Consider the following 19,332-nt stretch of genomic DNA (forward strand, 5'->3'; position numbering starts at 1 on the left):
AATCCATCCAGTGCATCCTTCGGGAACCCCTTGGTTCCAAATCCATCCAGTGCATCTTTTGGGAACCCCTTGATGAGCAACCCAGTCCCCATTTCACTTGGGCGTCCATCAGCCTCCCACATGGCCGGCTCTTTCTTTGGATCCCCTTTTGTCCCCAGCCCGGCCAGCGCTCCGCTGGGATCTGGTGCCTATCCCCTTCCTGCTGGGGAAGTGCCCTGGAGCAAGCCCAGCCCTGAGCCCCCCCTGCCCCGACCCCTCGAGGGCCCGGCTGCTGTGGAGCCCCCGGGCCAGCCCCACCTGGAGGATGCTCCTCATTTCCTCAGGGGCACCGACGGCCCCTCTCCGAGCGGGAGGAGCAGGCAAAGCCCCCCCAAGCCCTTCCCCGCGCCCCTGCCCGCGCAGCGGAGGATGCTCGTGGATCCCAGCAGCGGGAAGTGCTACTACATGGAGCCGCCGCGGCAGCCCCAGATGAAAACGCTCTACGACCCCGAGACCGGGCAGTACCTGGAGGTGCTGGTCCCACCGGTGGCATCACACACCGGGCTCTACCCGGCACCTTTCAACCCCCTGCTCGTGGCCCCGGGGGCCTATGGCCCACCCTACGCCCCCTACGGCGGCTTCCCGGGGCTCCCGGCACCGCCGCCCTCCGCCCCCTCGCCTCCGCGCCCCTCGCTGCCGGCTGCCGACAACCCCGGGACCCCCGGCTCTGCTCCCAAGGCCGAGGGGCCGTCCCCTGCCGGGGGTCCCGACTGCGGCTACCTGGAGAGCCTGTACTACATCCCCACGGGGATGCGGGCCAGCCCCGGCCCCGAGCAGCCCCCGGCCCGCGGCAGCCCCGCCGCGCCCGAGGGCTCGCTGCTCCGCCTGTGACGGGATGGACCCGCGGGGATGTCCCTTCCCTCAGCCCGGAGTCAGCATCACCGCTGGGGCAGGAGAGCCCCCTACCCACGGCTGAGCCTACAAAGCACCGAGGGGCAGCGGGCACCGCCTGGACTTCACTGGCTTCTCGTGGAAACGGGGACAAAAAGGTTATTTTCGTCTGTGAGCACCTGGCAGCCCCAGGGGGACATGGAGGTGGGCCCCGGGCAGCAAGGGGACCACACAGGTCCTGCTTGCCCCAGTCCTGCCAGTCCCATCCCTGGACGAGCCGGGCTGGTTCACACAGGGGGGTGATGGCCTGGCCACCCCCAGCCCCCCCCAGCCACGGCTGCAGCACAGACACCCCAAAAGAGTAATAAAAATGTTGAAATAGCTTTAAATCTGTTTATTCATTCTGTGCGTTCTGTCAAGGGAGGCGAGGGGCTGAGGCACTTGGAACTTTCTGTCTGTCTTGGAGTGTCAGCCATAGAAATCCCAGTCCCTGGGAGCAGGAGGGGACTCTGCAGTGAGCCCTAAACCCCAAAAAACAGCCCTGAGCCCCAAACCTCAATCCTTAACCCCAAATCACAGCTCTAAACCCCAAATCCCAGCTCTAAACCCCAAATCCCAGCCCTGAGCCCCAAACCCCTGCCCAGCCCCAGCCCCGGTAGGTCCACACCATCCCAGGAAGGATTTAGGTTGAGGAGCAGCGTTCAGGCACTACAGGACTGAGTAACAGCAAAAACGTCCCGGAGAGAGGACACTCGGTCGGGGACACCCCATGCACACCCCCCCTTCCTGTCGCAACGCCCGGGTCGGATGCAGGTGTGCCCTGGCCGCGCCTCAGCGCCGCTCGCCAACCCCGGGGGTTTATTAGCCCGCCCCGGGGGTTTATTAGTCCGCCCCGGGGGGTTACAGCCACCCCACGCCTCCGCCCCGCACTTGGGGAGCGCGGCAGGATGCGGGCGGCGCTGGCAGTGTGGCTGGTGCTGAGCCTGAGCCTGCTGGGGGGAACAGGGGCCGAGAACATGTGCGGGGACCCCCCCGCCGCCCCCTCCCACTCTATCGCCGCTCCCCAGCTCAGCCCCGAGGAGCGGCTCTCGCCCCACATGCCCGAATCGCTTCTGTGTGACTCCTGCCACGCCATCGCCTTCCAGGTGGGGACACGGAGCCCCGAAAGCGGCAGTGAGAGCCCTTGAGGGGAGGCTCCAGCTTGGGGAGATGCCGCTGCTCCTCTGGGGCACGCCACTGATGGATATTCCGCATGGGCACCTTAAAAAAGCCTTTTGGGGCTCCTCATGGACCCTCTCAACCATGCAGAGGTGCTTCAGCACAGAAGGGGGTGCGGACCCCAGCCCCCCTAGAGAGCAGGGTCCTGGACAGGCTGCCACCCTCACTGCCCGGATTTTGCCTTTTTTCACCCCAGATTGAAGAGCAGCTGAGCAAGGCAGAAGGAAAGGTGGGTAAGAAGGCTTTGAAGGAGTCGGACTATATAGAGGTGCTGGAGAGGAGCTGCTCACAGGACTGGGAGAGGTGAGCGGGGTGTCCCTGGGATCAGGGTGTCCTTGGTGTAAGGATGTTCCTGGGATGGGGGTGTCTCCCTGGGATGGGGGGGTGTCCCTGGGATCGGGGTGTCCTTGGGGTGAGGATGTTCCTGGGATCGGGGTCTCCCTGGGATCGGGATGTCCCCTGGTACAGATGAGTCCCCAGGGCTCAGAATGTCCCCAAGAACGGCGATGCCGCAAGGATCAGAGTGCCCGGGGGTCTCCCTAGGGATAGGGGTGTCCCCAGCCACCATTTTCCCTCCAACCCCATTCTCCCGCAGTTACGGGGTGCTGGAGCTGGACGGGGAGAAGCGGCTGGCGGGGCCGGGGCTGTCGAGGCAGCAGCCCCTGAGCGTGCTGGTGTCGGGGGGACCTTGGCCGAGCAGGTGAGTGGGGTTTGGGGGTGCTGCGGGGATGTCCCCTCGCCGCCAGGTGACCGCGGTGGCTCTCGCAGGCTCTCCAAGCTGTGTCACGGCTACGTGGGCGAGCAGGGAGAGGCGGAAATCTACAGCGCTCACCGGCGGGGCCCGGCCGCGCTGCGACAGCTGCTGTGCCACGGGGACAAGGGACCCTGTGCCGGCCGCAAGCACCGCCCGGACCCTCCCAAGGCGCTGCAGAACGAGCTGTAGCCCGGCGAGGTTAATGCTTAATGCCCCGGTGACCTTCGGAGCCGACTTCGTCCCCAGCGGGAGCCGACACGTGTCGGGAGGTGGGCGCCTCGCCGCTGTCGCCTGTCACCGATGTCGCCGCTGTCGCTCGACGCCCGGCCCGGCCGTGCCGGCAGCAGCGCGGACTCCGGGAGGGCTGGGAATTACTGTGTAACCCACGGGCTGTAATGTTTCACCACGGAGCAGCCCCGATTAAAGCGGTTAATGGCTGATCCGTGGCGGGGCTGCGCTCGCCGGTTTCACAACCCGCAGCCAATGGCCGCCGGCCCGCCCGCCGCCCCTGCCTCCGCCACCGCCCGGCCGGGGACTAAAGTCCTTCCCACGGCCATAAAACCCCCCCGAGCAGCGACATCGCCGCCGGGGACGCGTCGCCGCAGGATGGGGACCCGCTCGGGAGACCTGGCTCAGCCCCAGGTGAATGCAGGCGCCGTCCCCGTCCCCGTCCCTTCCCCGGTGTCGTCCCAGGGCGGTGGGGAGGGAGGCGGTGGCCAGGGACGCTGACCCCAGCTCAGGGTCAGGATACTCTGATGGGGCTGGCAAAGGCCAGGGTGAGCCTGGGGACCGCGCTGAATCCCGGGATCAAGGGGACACGCTGGAATGTTGCGACTGGGGCTGGCTGTGCCACCCTTCCCATCACCTGCAGGAGGGATCCCCCTCCACACCTTCCAGGAACAAAATACCACGTAGGGATCCGGGTTTGGGAGCCCGGACCCCTCTTGGGGGTCAGAGCGGGCACCGGGTGGCAGTGACGGGGAACGTGCTGGGCCACGGCCCGGTGTCACCCGCGTCCCGCAGAGCCCAGCCCCGCTCCCGTGGGACACCGGGTCCGCACTGACCCCGCTCCCCCTGGTCCCCACTGCCAGAACGGGAGCTTGGCTCGGGCCCCCGCGGGCTCCCCGCACAGCCCTGGGAAGGAGCTGCCTGCGGCGGGCAGGGTGAGTACCGGAGCACCCCGCGGGCAGCGCCACACCCCAAACCCACCTGCGGATGGAGACCGGCCAGCCGCGACCCCTCCCGTCCCTGCGGCCACAGGGGCTCCCATGGGGCAGCCCCAGGGTGAGACGGGCTGAGCTGTGCCCCCACAGCAGGACCCCGGGGCGGGCACCAGGCCCCCCCGGCCGGAGATGGACATGCTCTACCGGATCGAGGACGTGCCCCCCTGGTACCTCTGCATCCTGCTCGGCTTCCAGGTACAGCCTGGGAAGTGGCAGACCCCAAATTCCCTCTCCCCGCGGTGTGGGACTCCCCGCAGCCCAGCTGAGCCCCCCCCTCGCCCCCCAGCACTACCTGACCTGCTTCAGCGGCACCATCGCCGTCCCCTTCCTGCTGGCCGAGAGCCTGTGCGTGGGCAAGGACCAGCTCACCGTCAGCTACCTCATCGGCACCATCTTCACCTGCGTGGGCATCACCACCCTCATCCAGACCACCGTGGGCATCAGGTAGAGCCGCGGCCCCGGCGGGCGCCCCTGCCCAGCCCCGGGCCCGGGCGCAGGCATCCCTCTGTCCCCCCAGGCTGCCCCTCTTCCAGGCGAGCGCGCTGGCCTTCCTTGTCCCCGCCAAGTCCATCCTGGCCCTGGAGAAGTGGCGATGCCCACCCGAAGGTGAGGGCAGGGGGATGCAGGGGGTGTCCGGCTGCTCCCCGCCCCCCGGGACCGCCTCACCGCCCTTCATCCCCAGAGCAGATCTACGGCAACTGGTCCCTGCCGCTCAACACATCGCACATCTGGCAGCCCCGCATGCGAGAGGTACCGGCTGCCTCCCTCCTGCGGCCGCCCCGCGGCACCGGAGCCCCCGGCAGGCTGCTGACGCCCTCTCCCGCACCCCTCCGTGCCCTGCAGATCCAGGGAGCCATCATCGTGTCCAGCCTGGTGGAAGTGGTCATCGGGCTGCTGGGGCTCCCCGGGGCACTGCTCAGCTACATCGGGCCACTGACCGTCACCCCCACCGTGTCCCTCATCGGACTCTCCGTTTTCCAGGCTGCTGGTGACCGGGCTGGCTCCCACTGGGGCATCTCTGTGCTGTATGGCATGGGGACACGGGCGGCAGGGGGGCAGGGTTGTCCGGCACGGTGCCAGGAGGATGTCAGGGGCACGCGGGATCCCGTCTGTCTTTCCCCCCAGAACCATCTTCCTGATCGTCCTGTTTGCCCAGTACCTGCGGCAGGTCTCCATCTGCCTGCCCGGCTACCGCCGGGGCCACGGCTTTGTCCTGCTCCGCATCCAGATCTTCAAGATGTTCCCGGTAAGGACTGGCTGAGAGCATCCTGGGGCGGCCCCAAATCGCCCCCTTTAGCCACACACGGGCTCGGGAGCGGTGCGGGAGGGACCCGGTGTGTGCCCCGCAGATCATCCTGGCCATCATGCTGGTGTGGCTGATCTGCTACGTGCTGACCATCACCGGAGTGTTCCCCAGCCGGCCCGAGGAGTACGGGTACAAGGCCAGGACGGACGCCCGCGGGGAGATCCTGTCCGTGGCCCCCTGGTTCCGTGTCCCCTACCCCTGTGAGTGTCCCCCGGTAAATCCCCGATACCCCTTTGCCCTGGGGGATGTGGGGACCTGGCGCAGCACCACCGGCGCTGGAGAGCACCCGGGGGCGGCCCCAAGCGGCACCGGTGAGCAGCACCGGGGTGGGGAGGTCCTGGGGTGTCCCCAGCCCTGACCCGCTCTGCCCCCGGGCAGGCCAGTGGGGGCTGCCCACGGTGACCTCAGCAGCCGTGCTGGGCATGTTCAGCGCCACGCTGGCGGGCATCATCGAGTCCATCGGGGACTACTACTCCTGTGCCCGGCTGGCAGGAGCGCCCCCGCCCCCTGTGCACGCCATTAACAGGTACAGCCGGCTCTTCCCCCCTCCACGGCCCCTCGCTCGCCCCGCGGCATCCCTGGAGACCGGTCAGGGATGCTGCAGGACAGCGGGATGGGCACCAGCCCCACCGTGTTGCTCCCCAGGGGCATTTTCACCGAGGGCATCTCCTGCATCATCGCGGGGCTCTTGGGAACCGGCAACGGCTCCACGTCCTCCAGCCCCAACATCGGCGTCCTGGGCATCACCAAGGTACCGCGGCCGGGGAGGGGTCCCGGCTGGGCCGGGGGGCTCGGCCGCTGTCAGCTGCCGCCGGTGTCTCGCTGCAGGTGGGGAGCAGGAGGGTGATCCAGTACGGAGCCGGGATCATGCTCCTGCTGGGAACCGTCGGCAAATTCACGGCGCTCTTCGCCTCCCTGCCCGACCCCGTGCTCGGCGGGATGTTCTGCACCTTGTTCGGTAACTTTCTGCCCCAAACCCAGCCCTGGGCCCCGTCCCCGCAGCTTCGGGGGCTGGGGAGCCCAAGGGTGCAGGGAGGGTTTGGGGGGGGACGGGGGCTCCTCGCACCCTCCCCGCGGCTGGGGCAGCTCCCGATGCCCGGCCCAGCTCGGGCACCTCCGCCTGCATCGCCGCGTCTCTGCCGGCAGGAATGATCACGGCCGTCGGCCTCTCCAACCTGCAGTTCGTCGACATGAACTCCTCCCGAAACCTCTTCGTGCTGGGTTTTGCCATGTTTTTCGGGCTGACGCTGCCAAACTACCTGGATTCCCACCCCGGGGCCATTAACACAGGTACCGCCCGCCACGAAAAGCCGCAATTTTGGGAGTTTGGGGAGAGAGGAGGGTAAATCCTCCTTCCCGGGGGAGCAGCGGGGAAATCCGGCTCCTCACAGCATCCCCGGCTCCGTCCCACGCCCTCGCAGGTGTTGCCGAGCTGGACCAGATCCTGACGGTGCTGCTGACCACGGAGATGTTCGTCGGGGGAACCATCGCCTTCGTCCTGGACAACACCATCCCCGGTGAGCGCAGCGCACGGGCCGGGGCAGATCCCGGGGATTCGGAGCTGCCAGCGGGGGTGGCAGGGCCGGGGGTGACACCGGACATCCCCGCAGGGACGCAGGAGGAGCGAGGGCTGGTGCAGTGGAAGGCAGGAGCGCACTCGGACAGCACGAGCAGCGCCAGCCTGAGGAGCTACGACTTCCCCTTGGGCATGGGCGCGGTGCGGAGGAGCCGCTGGCTGAGGAACGTGCCCATCTGCCCGCTGTTCACCGGCTTCAGGGCCCGGGCCAGGGGCACGGCGGCCGCAGAGGGCCCGGACGGCACGGACGGGGGCTCGGTGTGCACCAAGGTCTGAGCCAGGGGAGGGTCCCGGGAGGTCCCGTCCCAGCGCCGGAGGAGCCGAGCCGAGCTCCAGGGGCGCTGCCGGGGGTCGCCCACCAAGGCCAAAGCCGAGGCTGCTGGAGCTCGGCTCGAACGCGGGGCTAGGGAAACACAACGCTGCTCTTGGGGGACACCCCGAGCCCCGGGGTACAGCCTGGGGACCGCCACCCCGTGCCGCGCTCCACCCGCAGCTTTAGCGGGCTGAGACTCATCCAGCGCTTGCAGAAGCCCGGCAGCCACATCGGAGCCAGCCGGAGCCCCGGGGCCACCAACTCCCACCCGGGGCCACGGATTTTCACCCTGTGCCCTCGGCTCTGGCACGGTGACCCAGCGGCTGGCACGGGCTCTGCGTGGGGCAGTGTCCAGACCAGCGTTAGGACGCTAAATTTAAGATGATACATTAAAAGTGATAAAATATTCAAGTGCACGTACCCCGCCAGAGCCTCTGCTGCCTCCTGCACCGTTCCCTCGTCCTTGGAGGACTTTGCTGGTGCAAAGGCACCAGCACCTTTGACCGTACTCCTCCTGGGCTGCCAGGCACGGAGACACGCTGGATTTCTTCCAGGTGCTGCCTGGACCCGGTGCTGTGGGAGAGGCAGCTCAGCACAAGCCCTCGGCAAACCCTTCCTGCTGCGGGAGCTCTGGAGCTCCGGCTCGGTCCCGGCCGTGCTGGTGACCCTGCCCCGTGCTCAGCTGCAGGCACAGAGGTGGCTGAACCCCAAGGCAGCGGGGGCAGGCCGGTCCTGGGCCTGGATTTAGCACCAAAGTTGAGCTGAGGAAACATTGCACAAGCCTGTCACAGCCCGGGGTGGCACCGTCACACGCTCGCTCCCCAGCCCCAGCAGGGAGAGAAGTGAGAAAATCAGTTCAAAGTGAAGAGGAGAGAAAAAAACCCCACCCTAACTTAAAATAAACCCCAAGGGCTGCAAATACCACCACTCCCCACTTCCCACGAGCACCAGCCAGGCTCTGAGCCCCCTCTGTGGCTGCTGTCCTGGTGTCACAGTGTGTGACACCTCTCTGGCCAAGCAGGTCCCATTTCCCTGTCCCCCAGCCCACCCTGGCTGGAGCAGGACTGAGGATCCTGGGGACAGCTCCGGTGCTGCTCAGTGCCACCAGCTCTGCTGCGGGGCAGCTCCTCCCCAGTGAACATCCCAGTGCTCTGGGAGACCACAGAGGGATAAAGCCAGAGCAAGGAGAGCAGCTGTGGCCAGGCTGGTGCTCCACACACTGGATCCTGCACTCAGCTGCCACCACCCCGAGGTGATGGTGGCCAGGCCAAAGCTCATGGACAAACTGCAGCCACGCAGGGCTCGCTGGTGGAACTCCCACTGCAGATAGAAACCGGCTGTGTGTCACTTGTCCAGGTCACTGGAAGTCCTGGAGGAGTTTTGCCAGTGCGGGAAGGGAAGGTGCGGGAAGGTGCGGGAAGGTGCGGGAAGGGAAAGGAAGGGAAAGGAAGGGAAGGGAAGGTGCGGGAAGGGAAGGGAAGGGGTGCCCAGCTCGGAGCTGGGGTAGCCCCATTATCATTCTGCAGAGCAGCAGCAGCAGGGGCTGGTGCAGCTGAGCTCCCCTGGAGGGAGAGGCTCCTCCTGGGGCTCTGGGCTGGTCCAGCAAGGCCCTTCTGCTGCAGGGAACCCCTGCGGGAAGACCCTGCCTTACCCTGCCCATCCTGCAGAGCTGCAGCTCCGGTTTAATCCCAGCTTAAAAAGGCGATCCTAACAGCAGAGCCAGGCTGTCCTGAGCAGGGCCTGGCCTCGATCCTTGCGGGTCAGAGCTGGGGTGTTCCATGAAGCAGGAGTGGATGGGGCTGGGGAAGCTGTTGCAGCCAGGACTCGACTCCAGCTCTGGGAGCACCAGGAGCAGCTTCTGAGCACCCTCAGCTGCTCCCAGGGCTGCCAGCAGGACCAGGCTGGGAACAGGCACAGGGAAAAGGATGTGAGAGCACAGAGTGGGAGGAGAGGAATAAATTCCCACCCCTGGAAGCATCTGAAGCCAGGCTGGACAGCGCTTGGAGCAGCCTGGGACAGGAAGATGCCCCTGCCCATGGCACTGGATCTCTGAGGTCTCTTCCAAGCCAGAGCAGTCTGTGATTCCATGAAGAGTCCAGCTTCAGCCAGGACCCAGGCCATGGGGTTCCAAGGGCCAGCCCTGTCCTCCTCATGCTGCCAAGCCAGTTCCCCTGCCAGATGCCCAGTTATGAGACAGCCACCACATCAGTTCTACTATTATTTATTTTTTTAAATATTTTTGAAAAAATATAATTTTTTTACAATATTTTCAACTTAAACACTATTCACACTGAACACGTATGGCAGCTTAACCTACCCAAATATGAAGTTTAAGAAGCCAAAACTGTTCTAGCTTTATTAAAAGAAAAAAAAAAACCAAAAAACCAAAAAAACCCCAAAAAGTCGTTGTGCTGTAGACTATTGTGTAGTGATGATTAAACAAAGCAAGGGAAAAGCACCACTCAAATCACTAATGCTGGGGATTGCCTGGTTAAATCCAGCTGTGGGAAGTCGGGATGCTAAGGGTTCCATAGGCAGTGCTATGTAGGGTGCCTGTTCCTGGCAGGAACTGAGATGGATCTCACACCTCCCTGGAGAGCACGGGAAGGGAAGGTTTCTAACGTGATCACACACTGCAAAGGACAGGGAACTGCTTCCTCCCAATTGCCTGGATGTTAGTTCAGGAGCTGAGATCTACGACTCTGTACAGGTCTGTGAGATTCGGGTTAAGCTCACGCTGCTTCCCAGGATCATGATGTTTTGCAAGGGGGGAAATTAACGTTAGTAACAACACTGATACCTCAAAGGAAAGTTAGCTAATTTGCATAACAATCAGATCTCCTCACTTTCACTTGGAAGTTAAGGCATTATCAGGTGCAAGCTAGCACCAGTTAACACATCTTTAGTTAAAAACAGACCATTCACCGCAAATTCCAAGTCCTGTTTAAAAAGTCAGAGTCTGCAGAAGGTTTTATTAACGTGGTACTTTGTCTCAACTTGACTGGTGCTTCTTACCTCACTGCCTCCTTCGCACAGAGCCAGGGCCCAATTATGTTTCCATTAAACTTTTGACAGGTTTACTTAATAACAGTCTCAGCACTTTTATTGAGCATGCAAGACTAACAAAACTTTGGCAATGCATAAGTGTAACACAGTGACAAGAAGAGAGAGCTTTTACAATTAAATCTTCTAATACTGGCTTCACAGTGTGGAAATTGTGCTACATCCACCAAAAGAGGGCCCAGTCTACTCAAATGTTTAAGTACTTCACCCCAGGAACAAACTCCTTTGCGTTTGGATTCAGATTACTCTTGACCTGAGGAAGGGAAGAACAGAAATTGAGGTGAATCATTATTTTCAGCTTCTATTTTCAAGCTGAAGACAATTAGAGGCAAAGGTTTATGGATTTAGAGTAACAATCAGGTATACAATAGGCTTCCTACACTTAGCAGCAGTCTATAATCCCCAGAAAAGCCCATTCCCCTGTGCTACTCCCTGAGTTATCCAACCTTCCTTAGCTCCACCTGAATTTTCAGCTGGATGAGGGCTCAGGGAGTAAGCAGCAAACCACAGGCATGCACCGACCACAGCAGCTCCCCTCATGCTGAAATAGCCTTTTCTCAAGTTGAGCTGCTCAAATGTGCCACGAGGTTTCTAAATTTTGCTTATTTAAGCAAGAGGTGACTTGTTCCAGGAACTTCAGCAACTTCTGGGAATTTTGTGTGTATGAGCATTGTATTGATTTTTTACATGTCTCTGTGACTCTCCTGTCCTCCCCCTTGGCAAGCTGCTGCTGCTCCATGTCCTGCAGTTCGAGGTGGGCACCAGCACCTTCAAAAGGAGCTCTTTATCACAAAGAGATGGAGACTTAGGCTTTGCTCATCTTCATTGAGGCTGAAACTGCTGCCTGCAGCTACTTCAGCTTGGAGAAGTCAGGGTCTGCATCTGAATCTCAGAGCAGTTGTGTGACAGGATGGTGTGGGGTCTGTGCTCTGTACAAGGAGCTTTGGATTCTGTGAGGGAAAACAAGCACACGCTGCCCTCTCCTTTAAGCTGAGCTGTGCACAGAAGTCAGACGGCAAAAAGAGGGAAATAATCACAGTTTGGCTGCTTCCCCCTTCCCTAGAATTGCTACAGGGATCTGCTGTGGTTCTCCCAATGCCAACCAGACTCTGGGACAGGGCTCAGAGCAGCCCAACGTGTCAGTGCTGGCAGATACCCAGTGACCCTTTCCCAGCCCCAGCTCCACTCAGTGCCCTTCTTTCCTAACATCCCACCCACTCCTGGAGCTGTGCCATGGGCTGGGAAAGGCTCCACATGGGTATGAAGAAAGCCACCAAACAGGTCACATCCCATGAGGACACATCCTTCCCACTTACCCTGCACAGCCAGGCAGGGTTTAACAGGCTCCTTCCTGCTGGAAAGGACTTTCTCTTACCACAAGCAGCCTTGCACAAAGACCTGAGCTTTAGGGATAAGATGAGAAGCTGAGCTTACCACCAGATCCTCCAGCGACGAGCTGTCACTGATAACAAGGTCATTGAACTGGTCCTGGATTTGATCCATTGTTTGTGGGAGATCACGGGCTGGAATAAACCATTCATGCTCCTCCTCCTCTTCCAGCATCTCTTGGAAACAGCGCTCGATAAATTCTTCTTCCCACAACTCCTCTTCGATCTGTGCAATGAAAAGAAACTGCTTCAGCAACAAATCTACCATGAGCTCATGGGGGTTTTTATTGCCAGGTCTGTGCACCCTGGAAGCTGGAAGGACATCTTTGTCCCAGGGATTGGGGCTGCAGCTGAAAGGGAGAGGCAGGAGAACCACCCCCCCAGCCCCAGCTGTTTTGTTTGCAGCTTGTTATGACCTAAAGGAGAAGGAAAATGTAGGTCCCAAGCAAAAATTTCAGCTGTACCAACTAGTCTGGACTGAGCTTGCTGCAAGTATGAGGAAGGGAGCTGTGCCAACACACAGAGCCAGGAAACACTCCCCAGGAAAGTGTCCTGGGGAAAAAATAACCCCTGCCTGTCACCTGGAACAAGCAGCTCTCCTTGCTGTGGGTGTGTGCTCACCCACTGTGCTCTCCTTGGGAACCCCACCTGATCCCAGCAGCTGTCAGGAATGCAGCCCTGCTGTCCCGGGAGCAGGACAAACCAACCCATGCAGAACTGACACACAGTGCAGAGATTAAAGCAGTTTTCCTTGGTTGCTCAGTAAACGAGCTCTGGAGGGAGCTCATCCTACAAATTTTCCATGTCCTGTATCAGAGTGTTTAAGAGTGGAAAGCAGGGAAACAGAAGCTGGTGTGAAGGACTTGCCCAGACACAAGGGAATGGAAAAATGATTCAGGACAGATTTAGAAGTTCACTCAGTGGAAGCTCAAACAAGTTTTCCTATCTATCCTTCCCTCTGAAATCAAACACCTCCTCAATCCCGGAGTGGAACTTCAGTTACCACAAACACCAAACCAAAAACATTAACAGCAGATTATCGGGACTGCTGTGCAATCTGGGTCCTTGCCCTTGGGGCAAACACACCCACGAGCTCACCTGGTGCTCTGGGGAACAGGGACTCATCCCCACGTGCTCCGAGGCACCGCCCAGGCACTCCAGAGGCAGGGAAGGCTGGCTCAGTGATTCCCCAGAGCAGCACTCCAGCCTGGGTGGCACCTGCAGGAGGCACTGCCTCCCTCCTGCTGTGGGCACACAGCCACAGGCTCCTGTTACACGGGGCTTGCTCAGCTCCGGGGGCCTGGTTACAGGCCTGTACCCCTACAGCTGCCTCCATGGCAGCTCCAGTACTACGAAATAACATTTAATTCCCCAAATAGCTGGAAATTAAGATTGTCTGGTTTTATTTCCCAGCTCCAGTTTAACTTGCTCAGGCTCCCAGAGGGCTGTGTTTGCAGCAGCAGGTGACCAGGCTGCCCCAAGTGTTTGTCCATCTGACCCTTCTCCCCTCACACTCCACCTTTCCTCTGCTCTGACAATGGAATCTGTGCCTGAAAAATCACGGCACAACTCAGCTCCTTCCCAGAGAACTGCACCCCCTGTATGCTGTGGGACAGTTCCCAGGGGGAAAAAGCCACCAAACAGGAAGCAATGCATGAGAGAAGAGAGAACGGAGTTTTTGTGAGCAAACCTGAGTGAATGAGCTCAGTGCTGCTGGCACCTGAGGATGCCATGCTGGTGCCTCAGCACCCAGCACAGCCACAGCTGCTGGGGCACAGGAAGCAGCTGTGGAGAGCACAGAGTGAGCTGGGAATGGGTGTGGAAAGATGTGGGCAGTTCCCAGTCTGGGGAGCAGGAGAGAAAGGGGTGACAGAGGCAAGGTGGCAGAGGAAGGTAAGGCTTCCTTCCCTCCTGAGGGAGAAGGGAGCTGTAAGACTCAAGTATTAAAATGAGCAGCTCAGTCACCCAGTGTCCTGTGGAGCAACAGTGCTGTTCCCAAGGCAGGTGTGCACCTGGAATTCCCCAGCTCAGCACTGGGACACTCTGCATGCCTGCACACGCACACCTCCCAGGCCGGCCCTTCCCAGGTGCCACGTGCTTCTGTCAACTCTCTTTTCTGCCCTCCCTCCTCCAGAAGCAGGGAATTAATGCATGCTTTTGAATGTGCTGCACTTCCTGTTTTTTCCACCAGGACTACAGAAAATCAGCATTTACTGCCAGAGAAAGGGAGACACCTTTCTCCCCAGGATCACTCCAGAGGGCCGATCTGAAGCTTCCTCTCCTGTCAGTGGTGGACCCCAGCCCTGTCCCTTCAGCTGGGCAGTGACAAAGGACAGACAGGCCACAGAAAGCAGGGAAAGACTTGCCTGTCTGTTAAACTCCTCCTCGTTCTCCATCCACATGTACTCGGCAAAGGGGTTGTCATCCTCGTGGGAGTGCCCGTTGATGATCACATCCTCGCTGATGATGCTGGGGCTGGTACTGCTGCGACTCGGGTCCTTCATGGCTGCCACTCCGATCCCAAACCTGCAACTGAGCACAGCAGCAATTCAGCACCTGCACAGTCCTCACTCCCTGCCTCTGCACAAGGCCAGCCCGAGGGAAGGGAGGCTGCAGCCGCCTTTGGAGGCTCCAGGCAGCCCTGCCCCGAGTGCAGCAGAGCTCTGAGACCCCAGCAAGGAGCGGCATCACAAGCACCGTTCCCATTGTGTGTGGATTCCAGGGACAAACCAATTTCCCAAACTGAACCTCACCAAAGCCAAGTACCACGGCCAATGAAAAGTGACAGGAAAAAACAGGAAGCGCACGTACTTGCCAGTAGGAAATATTTAAACATTCAAAAGGAGAATTTGTTTTCCAAAGCACTTTCAAGTGTTGTGTGTGATGGCACGAGCCAGGTTTCACAGCCCTTTCCCACTGGGAAACCTTGCAGGGAGCAGAAACTATGAGGAACTGACCCTGCACAGGGCCACCTGGAAATCTGTGTGTTCTGAGCTGACACAACAGTGCTGCCCTTCCTCTACCATGCCCAAACACACAGATCAACATCAGAAAAGCTTAGTATTTGTTGGATACTAATACTGGTAGTATCAATTTTCTTTAAACAGTATGCAAAGTGAGGCAACGTCTTAAAAAAAATGACCTAAAAAAGACCTGACCAAAAAAATCCATGACTCAAGTCAAATTTGAATGTTTTTCTCATGTTAAAATTCACAATGAAAGTTGTGGCAGGGAGTGAAAATATTTTAATTTTATTATCAAAACAATACTTTAGCCTGTTGCCTGCATATCAAAGAGTGGCTTCTTCAGAGAGGAGGGTATCAAAATACAACCTCGTTGTTATTAGAGTACAAGGGCTTATCACCCAGAACCTCCCATTTTCTCTTTGCATTCCAGTTGGTGCTGTTATCTAGGGAATTGATGCAACTTTTGGTTCCAAACTCTTGATAATAGCAGCTAAAAGCCTGCCACATCCAAGTGACCAATTAAGAGAAGCACAAAGAAGAAGGAACCTGCCTGGCTCGCTCTGTTCCAGGTTTTTCAATCAAAGGCAAAGCCCAGCACGGAAGTCACTGCAGCTCCCTGGGAAGTGCCACAAATGAGAGCAGATCCCGTGTATTCCACTGAGAGAAAACAGGTTCTTTTTGATGTTCTTTCAAAACAAACTTGCTGAGGATTACTGGCAGCATTTACATAAAACAGGAAAGGCCGTTGCATTTAACACCCCAATTCAAGCTTGAAATTGCTTTAAGCCTCTTCAGCTGTTCCCAAGCCAACGCATGGGATGGAGTACAGGAAATAAAGCCTAAAAAATATAATTTCTTTCCACCCCCCCCCCCTTCCCTTTTTACTGGCATGTGTTTTCACCTTTTTTGTGGAGCTAATCTTGGTATTACTATTTTCCTGAAAGTAACTGCCTCAGCAGTGAGAAACTCAGGCAGCTTCTACACAAAGGTGACTGTACCCAGACAAGTCCAGAATGGTAAAAATAATTAAAAAAAAACAACCCAAACCAAACAAACCAACCCTACTTGTTTGTGCAAAAGCTTGAAAGGTTAATTTGTTGACTCATGGGCCAGCTTTCCCATTTCTGAAGTTCCCACTGGACAGGAGCTCCAGCTTTAGGAGGGAGAGAAGTCCAGCTTGCACCAAACCAGCTTTGTCCACCACTGCCCAAGGATGATCTTCAAGAAGGACCCAGGCTCAGCCTGAATAATTGAATATTATCTGATGAAGCCCTCAGTCCATTCATGCCTTTCCCACATGTGGGAAACATGCCCACACTCACTTATCCTGCAGGAACACTGAGGAAGCCCCACTCGCAGCACCCCTGATTTAATTTTCTGCAGCTTCCAACAGAACAAATAAACCTTCCACGAGAAATAAACCTTCCCTTTTCTCCACTTCCAAGACACAGACCAGGTTTCTGTGCTCACGTGTGGGGACAAGCTCAGTCTCGTTTCACCAGTACTGGGTACAACCTTTTCAGGGAATTCTGAGGGGGAGAGCCAAATGCCACTTGAGTCTTGCAAGAAGTCCCAATCTAAGCAGGCTGCTGCAGGAAACAAGCCCCAGTGCCAGGCTACACTATTGCTGGGAATAAAAATAACCCATTTTCCATCCGGGAGTAGGTGGGAAGCAGAGGAGCTCAAAGCTCCTCACTCTAGAAGAGGAAACATTGGCAGTGCTGAGGAACAGAAATCAGGGAGAATTCTGCCATGGTGACACACTGTGAGGCTCTGACCCTTGCAAGTCCCTCTGGGATTCTGGTGGGGAGTGGGGGTGGTGGAGCAAGCACACTGCAAGCACACAAGGAAAGACACTAATAAAAACCAGGATTTTTATCGTAGGAATGAAGACAGAAATTAAAACCCCTGTAACAACAGGCTTTAAGCTAACCCCCAGTTGTTTTCTGTATGCAGTGTGGAGCTTGTAGTCAGAACATCACTAAGGCCCATTAATTCACCCATTTCCCTGAATTTTGCTGCAGTTACAGCCATGAAGAGCCCTTGACCGACCATCATTAAAATTCAGAGCTTTGTGACTGAAGAGTCTGCATTTAAAACCCAGTCACGAAAGAAGATTATCCACTGCCTTCTCCGGAGGTGAGGTCAGGCCTAATTCCATGCAGCAACCTCAGGTCCTTACCCGGCACAGGAACAAAAAAGAGAACAATTAGGTAAAAAAATGACGATGTTTGCTTTAAGGATCCAAAACCAACACGTGATGGTTTTAGCAGCAGCTGAAGATTAAGGGAAGGTGTTTCAAAGCAGCTCGGGCAGGAGTCAGTGACTTGTTTATCACCCGGTGATTCCTCCTGCGAGTCGGCAGCGCCGGCCCAGCTCCTCCTTATCTATCGAGATTAGCACACGGCTCTTATCAACGGAGCTGATTATAACCGTCTAATAATTATACTCGCCTAATAAACAGATTTCTTAATCAAATTCACGCGGGACGCCAGCGCTATCTGATCTAAACGCTTCCAAGTGCTGCGCTGGAGGTTACCGACCGGAGCCGCCTCCCCCGCGCGGGGCTCAGCCGGGGGTTGTGGGAGCAGCGCCCCGGCGGGGACGGGGCCCCTCGGCGGGCGGCCGGACCCGCTCCGGGGCCGTGTTTCGGTAACAGCGGAGCCGCGGCCGGGCGCGGGCACCGCGAGCCGGTGTTGTCGGTAACCGCGGGCCTCGCCGCCCCCGGCCCCGCGCGGGCGGTAACGCCGCGGGGCCGCCTCCCCCCGCCCCCGCTTTGTTCGGCACCAGCCGCCCCCGCAGGCCCCGGATGGCGCCGCAGACAATACCGAGGGGCGGCCCCGCCGCGGGGGGTGGAGGCCGCGGCCCGGCGCCGCCTCAGGGGAGGGGGCGGCGCCCTCGAGCCCCCCGCGGCGGTGCCGGCGGTTCTGTGCCCGGGATTGACCCCGCCTCTCACCTGCGGTGCGCAGAGGAGCCGCCGCTCCGCCGTGACCCGCCCGGACCCCACCGGACCCACCGGCCCCGCTCCGCTCCGCCCGGTCCGCACTCGGCCCGGCCCGCCCCGCTCCGCCACACACCGCCGGACCTGACGTCACTTCCGTCAAGGCCGGGCCCCGCCTCCTCTCCCCCGGAAGCGGCGGCAGCAGGCGCGCGCCAGGCCGCAGCACCGGCGGGGGGGCGGCGCGCTGCACGCCGGGACGTGTAGTTTTTCCCGCCTCCCGGCGCGCAGCATGCCGGGAGCTGTAGTCTCGCACGGCACCTGGCGGCCATTTCGCGCGGCGGCGCGCTGCACGCCGGGAAGCGCAGTCCGGCGGGGCGGCCGCCATCTTGTGGCACCGGCGGGGAGGGGACGGGGGCTGAACACCCCCACGGCTCACAGAGGGGGCTGCGAACACTCCCCGTTACCGGGCACCCACCCCCGGGGCTCCCCCAGCCTCCCTCAGGACAGCGGCTGAGCCGGGAGGCGCAGCTCCCTCGCCTCACTGTGGGAGGGGATAATGGAACCGAGGGAACAACACTCCCCCCTTCACTAACTGGTGTTTCTGCGCGGTGCTCGTGCGTTTTTTAAGGCTCCTCTCAGGAAATGGGACATAATAAATAGTCTTTTCTAGTACATGCCGAGGCTTCAGCCGGATTTACAAAACGGGTTGAAAAAAGCCATTTTTATTCTCTTTGCTCCTCCTCTCCCCTTTGCTCAGGGGAAGGTGGGAACGGCTCTCCTGCCCACAGCCAAGCTGTGCCCATCGTGCCCATTCACATCACAGAGGCACAGAAACCAGACACGGAACGAGTTCAAGCCCTTTGATCCATCCAAGGAACAAAACGTGGAGCCACAAACCCTCCTTGGCCCGGCTGCCCCAGCTGCAGACACCAATGGCACACAAGCAGCTGGAAATGAAAAGGCCCAAGTGTGTGTTAGTTTATACTGATTTTATTAGTCACCATTACTGGCTTGTTCCCAGGGCCCAAGGGTTTCCTCAGAGTACATCAAACACTGCAAAATAGCCCTGACAAACATCATCCTTAAAAAAAACAACTGTGCTCTTGCTACTCTTATTTCTACAATTTCCAACTCCACAAATCCAGCAGGATGTGGTTTTCTCATCACTAAGAGCCTTCTCTTTCCATTTACTCCCACAGCAATGGGACAGCAGGCTCCAGGTTACTCCTTGCAGCTGACATGAATGCCTGAAGCGCAGAGCCCAGAATTTCACACTCACCCTTGTGCTCTGGGATTTCCCTCACCCTTCACACTGCAGTTATTCCCAAATAAGCAGCCCATGACACCATGGTGCGTGTGTGGAATCTGTCCTCAAGATCAGGTTTTTCTGGCACCTTTCCTCACAAATTACCCAAAGCACTCTATTCTCCCCAACCTCTGCATGGGAACTGAAGACACTTGGCAGCAGCAGTGGGTTTGATTTAATTTCTGATGTGTAAAAACATCCTTACACTTACACTCACTCACACCTGGGAATGCTTTTTGTTTAAACACTAAACATTTTGTTTACCTGTACACAGGTCAGCACTCACACAAGGTACAAGGTCAGCACAGCTATTATATAACAAAAGGCTACTTTCAAAATGGAACGTAGTATTTCAATACATTAATCTTAAACACACGTTGTAAGGAAACTTGAAAGACCTTTGAAATA

General features: G+C 58.7%; 3 protein-coding genes across 11 annotated transcripts; 2 read left to right on the forward strand and 1 right to left on the reverse strand.

Annotated features, from left to right (window-relative positions):
- Positions 1–1,811: 1,811 nt before the first annotated feature.
- On the forward strand, positions 1,812–7,311 carry SLC23A1 (solute carrier family 23 member 1). Of its 5 annotated transcripts, none has more exons than XM_015642315.2 (18): positions 1,812–2,015; positions 2,285–2,391; positions 2,684–2,788; positions 2,857–3,484; positions 3,934–4,005; positions 4,156–4,260; positions 4,352–4,509; positions 4,583–4,671; positions 4,748–4,815; positions 4,909–5,090; positions 5,191–5,311; positions 5,415–5,571; positions 5,750–5,897; positions 6,017–6,122; positions 6,200–6,329; positions 6,518–6,661; positions 6,793–6,888; positions 6,982–7,311. In XM_015642315.2, exons 4-18 carry the CDS (start codon positions 3,275–3,277, stop codon positions 7,221–7,223), a joined length of 2,028 nt encoding a protein of 675 aa, XP_015497801.1. In that variant the 5' UTR covers positions 1,812–2,015; positions 2,285–2,391; positions 2,684–2,788; positions 2,857–3,274; the 3' UTR covers positions 7,224–7,311. The 5 variants fall into 5 exon arrangements, with proteins under 5 accessions (XP_015497801.1, XP_015497802.1, XP_015497803.1 ...); XM_015642316.2 differs by having other exon boundaries at positions 4,159–4,260; XM_015642317.2 differs by lacking the exon at positions 3,934–4,005.
- MZB1 (marginal zone B and B1 cell specific protein) lies at positions 1,818–3,031 on the forward strand. The gene is made up of 4 exons (XM_015641495.1): positions 1,818–2,015; positions 2,285–2,391; positions 2,684–2,788; positions 2,857–3,031. The coding sequence occupies exons 1-4, from the start codon at positions 1,818–1,820 to the stop codon at positions 3,029–3,031; spliced, it is 585 nt and encodes a 194-aa protein (XP_015496981.1).
- A 2,154-nt stretch (positions 7,312–9,465) lies between the features above and the next one.
- On the reverse strand, positions 9,466–17,761 carry PAIP2 (poly(A) binding protein interacting protein 2). Of its 5 annotated transcripts, none has more exons than XM_015642234.2 (4): positions 17,634–17,759; positions 14,078–14,243; positions 11,758–11,937; positions 9,466–10,576 (listed from the first exon to the last, which is right to left on the reverse strand). In XM_015642234.2, the coding sequence occupies exons 2-4, from the start codon at positions 14,213–14,215 to the stop codon at positions 10,511–10,513; spliced, it is 384 nt and encodes a 127-aa protein (XP_015497720.1). In that variant the 5' UTR covers positions 14,216–14,243; positions 17,634–17,759; the 3' UTR covers positions 9,466–10,510. The 5 variants fall into 5 exon arrangements, with proteins under 5 accessions (XP_015497720.1, XP_015497721.1, XP_033373578.1 ...); XM_015642235.3 differs by having other exon boundaries at positions 14,078–14,237; positions 17,634–17,756; XM_033517687.1 differs by lacking the exon at positions 9,466–10,576 and adding an exon at positions 10,583–11,273 and having other exon boundaries at positions 17,634–17,761.
- Between the last annotated feature and the right edge of the window lie 1,571 nt (positions 17,762–19,332).

The sequence above is a fragment of the Parus major genome, chromosome 13 (genome assembly GCF_001522545.3).
Source record: "Parus major isolate Abel chromosome 13, Parus_major1.1, whole genome shotgun sequence".
NCBI lineage: Eukaryota > Metazoa > Chordata > Aves > Passeriformes > Paridae > Parus > Parus major.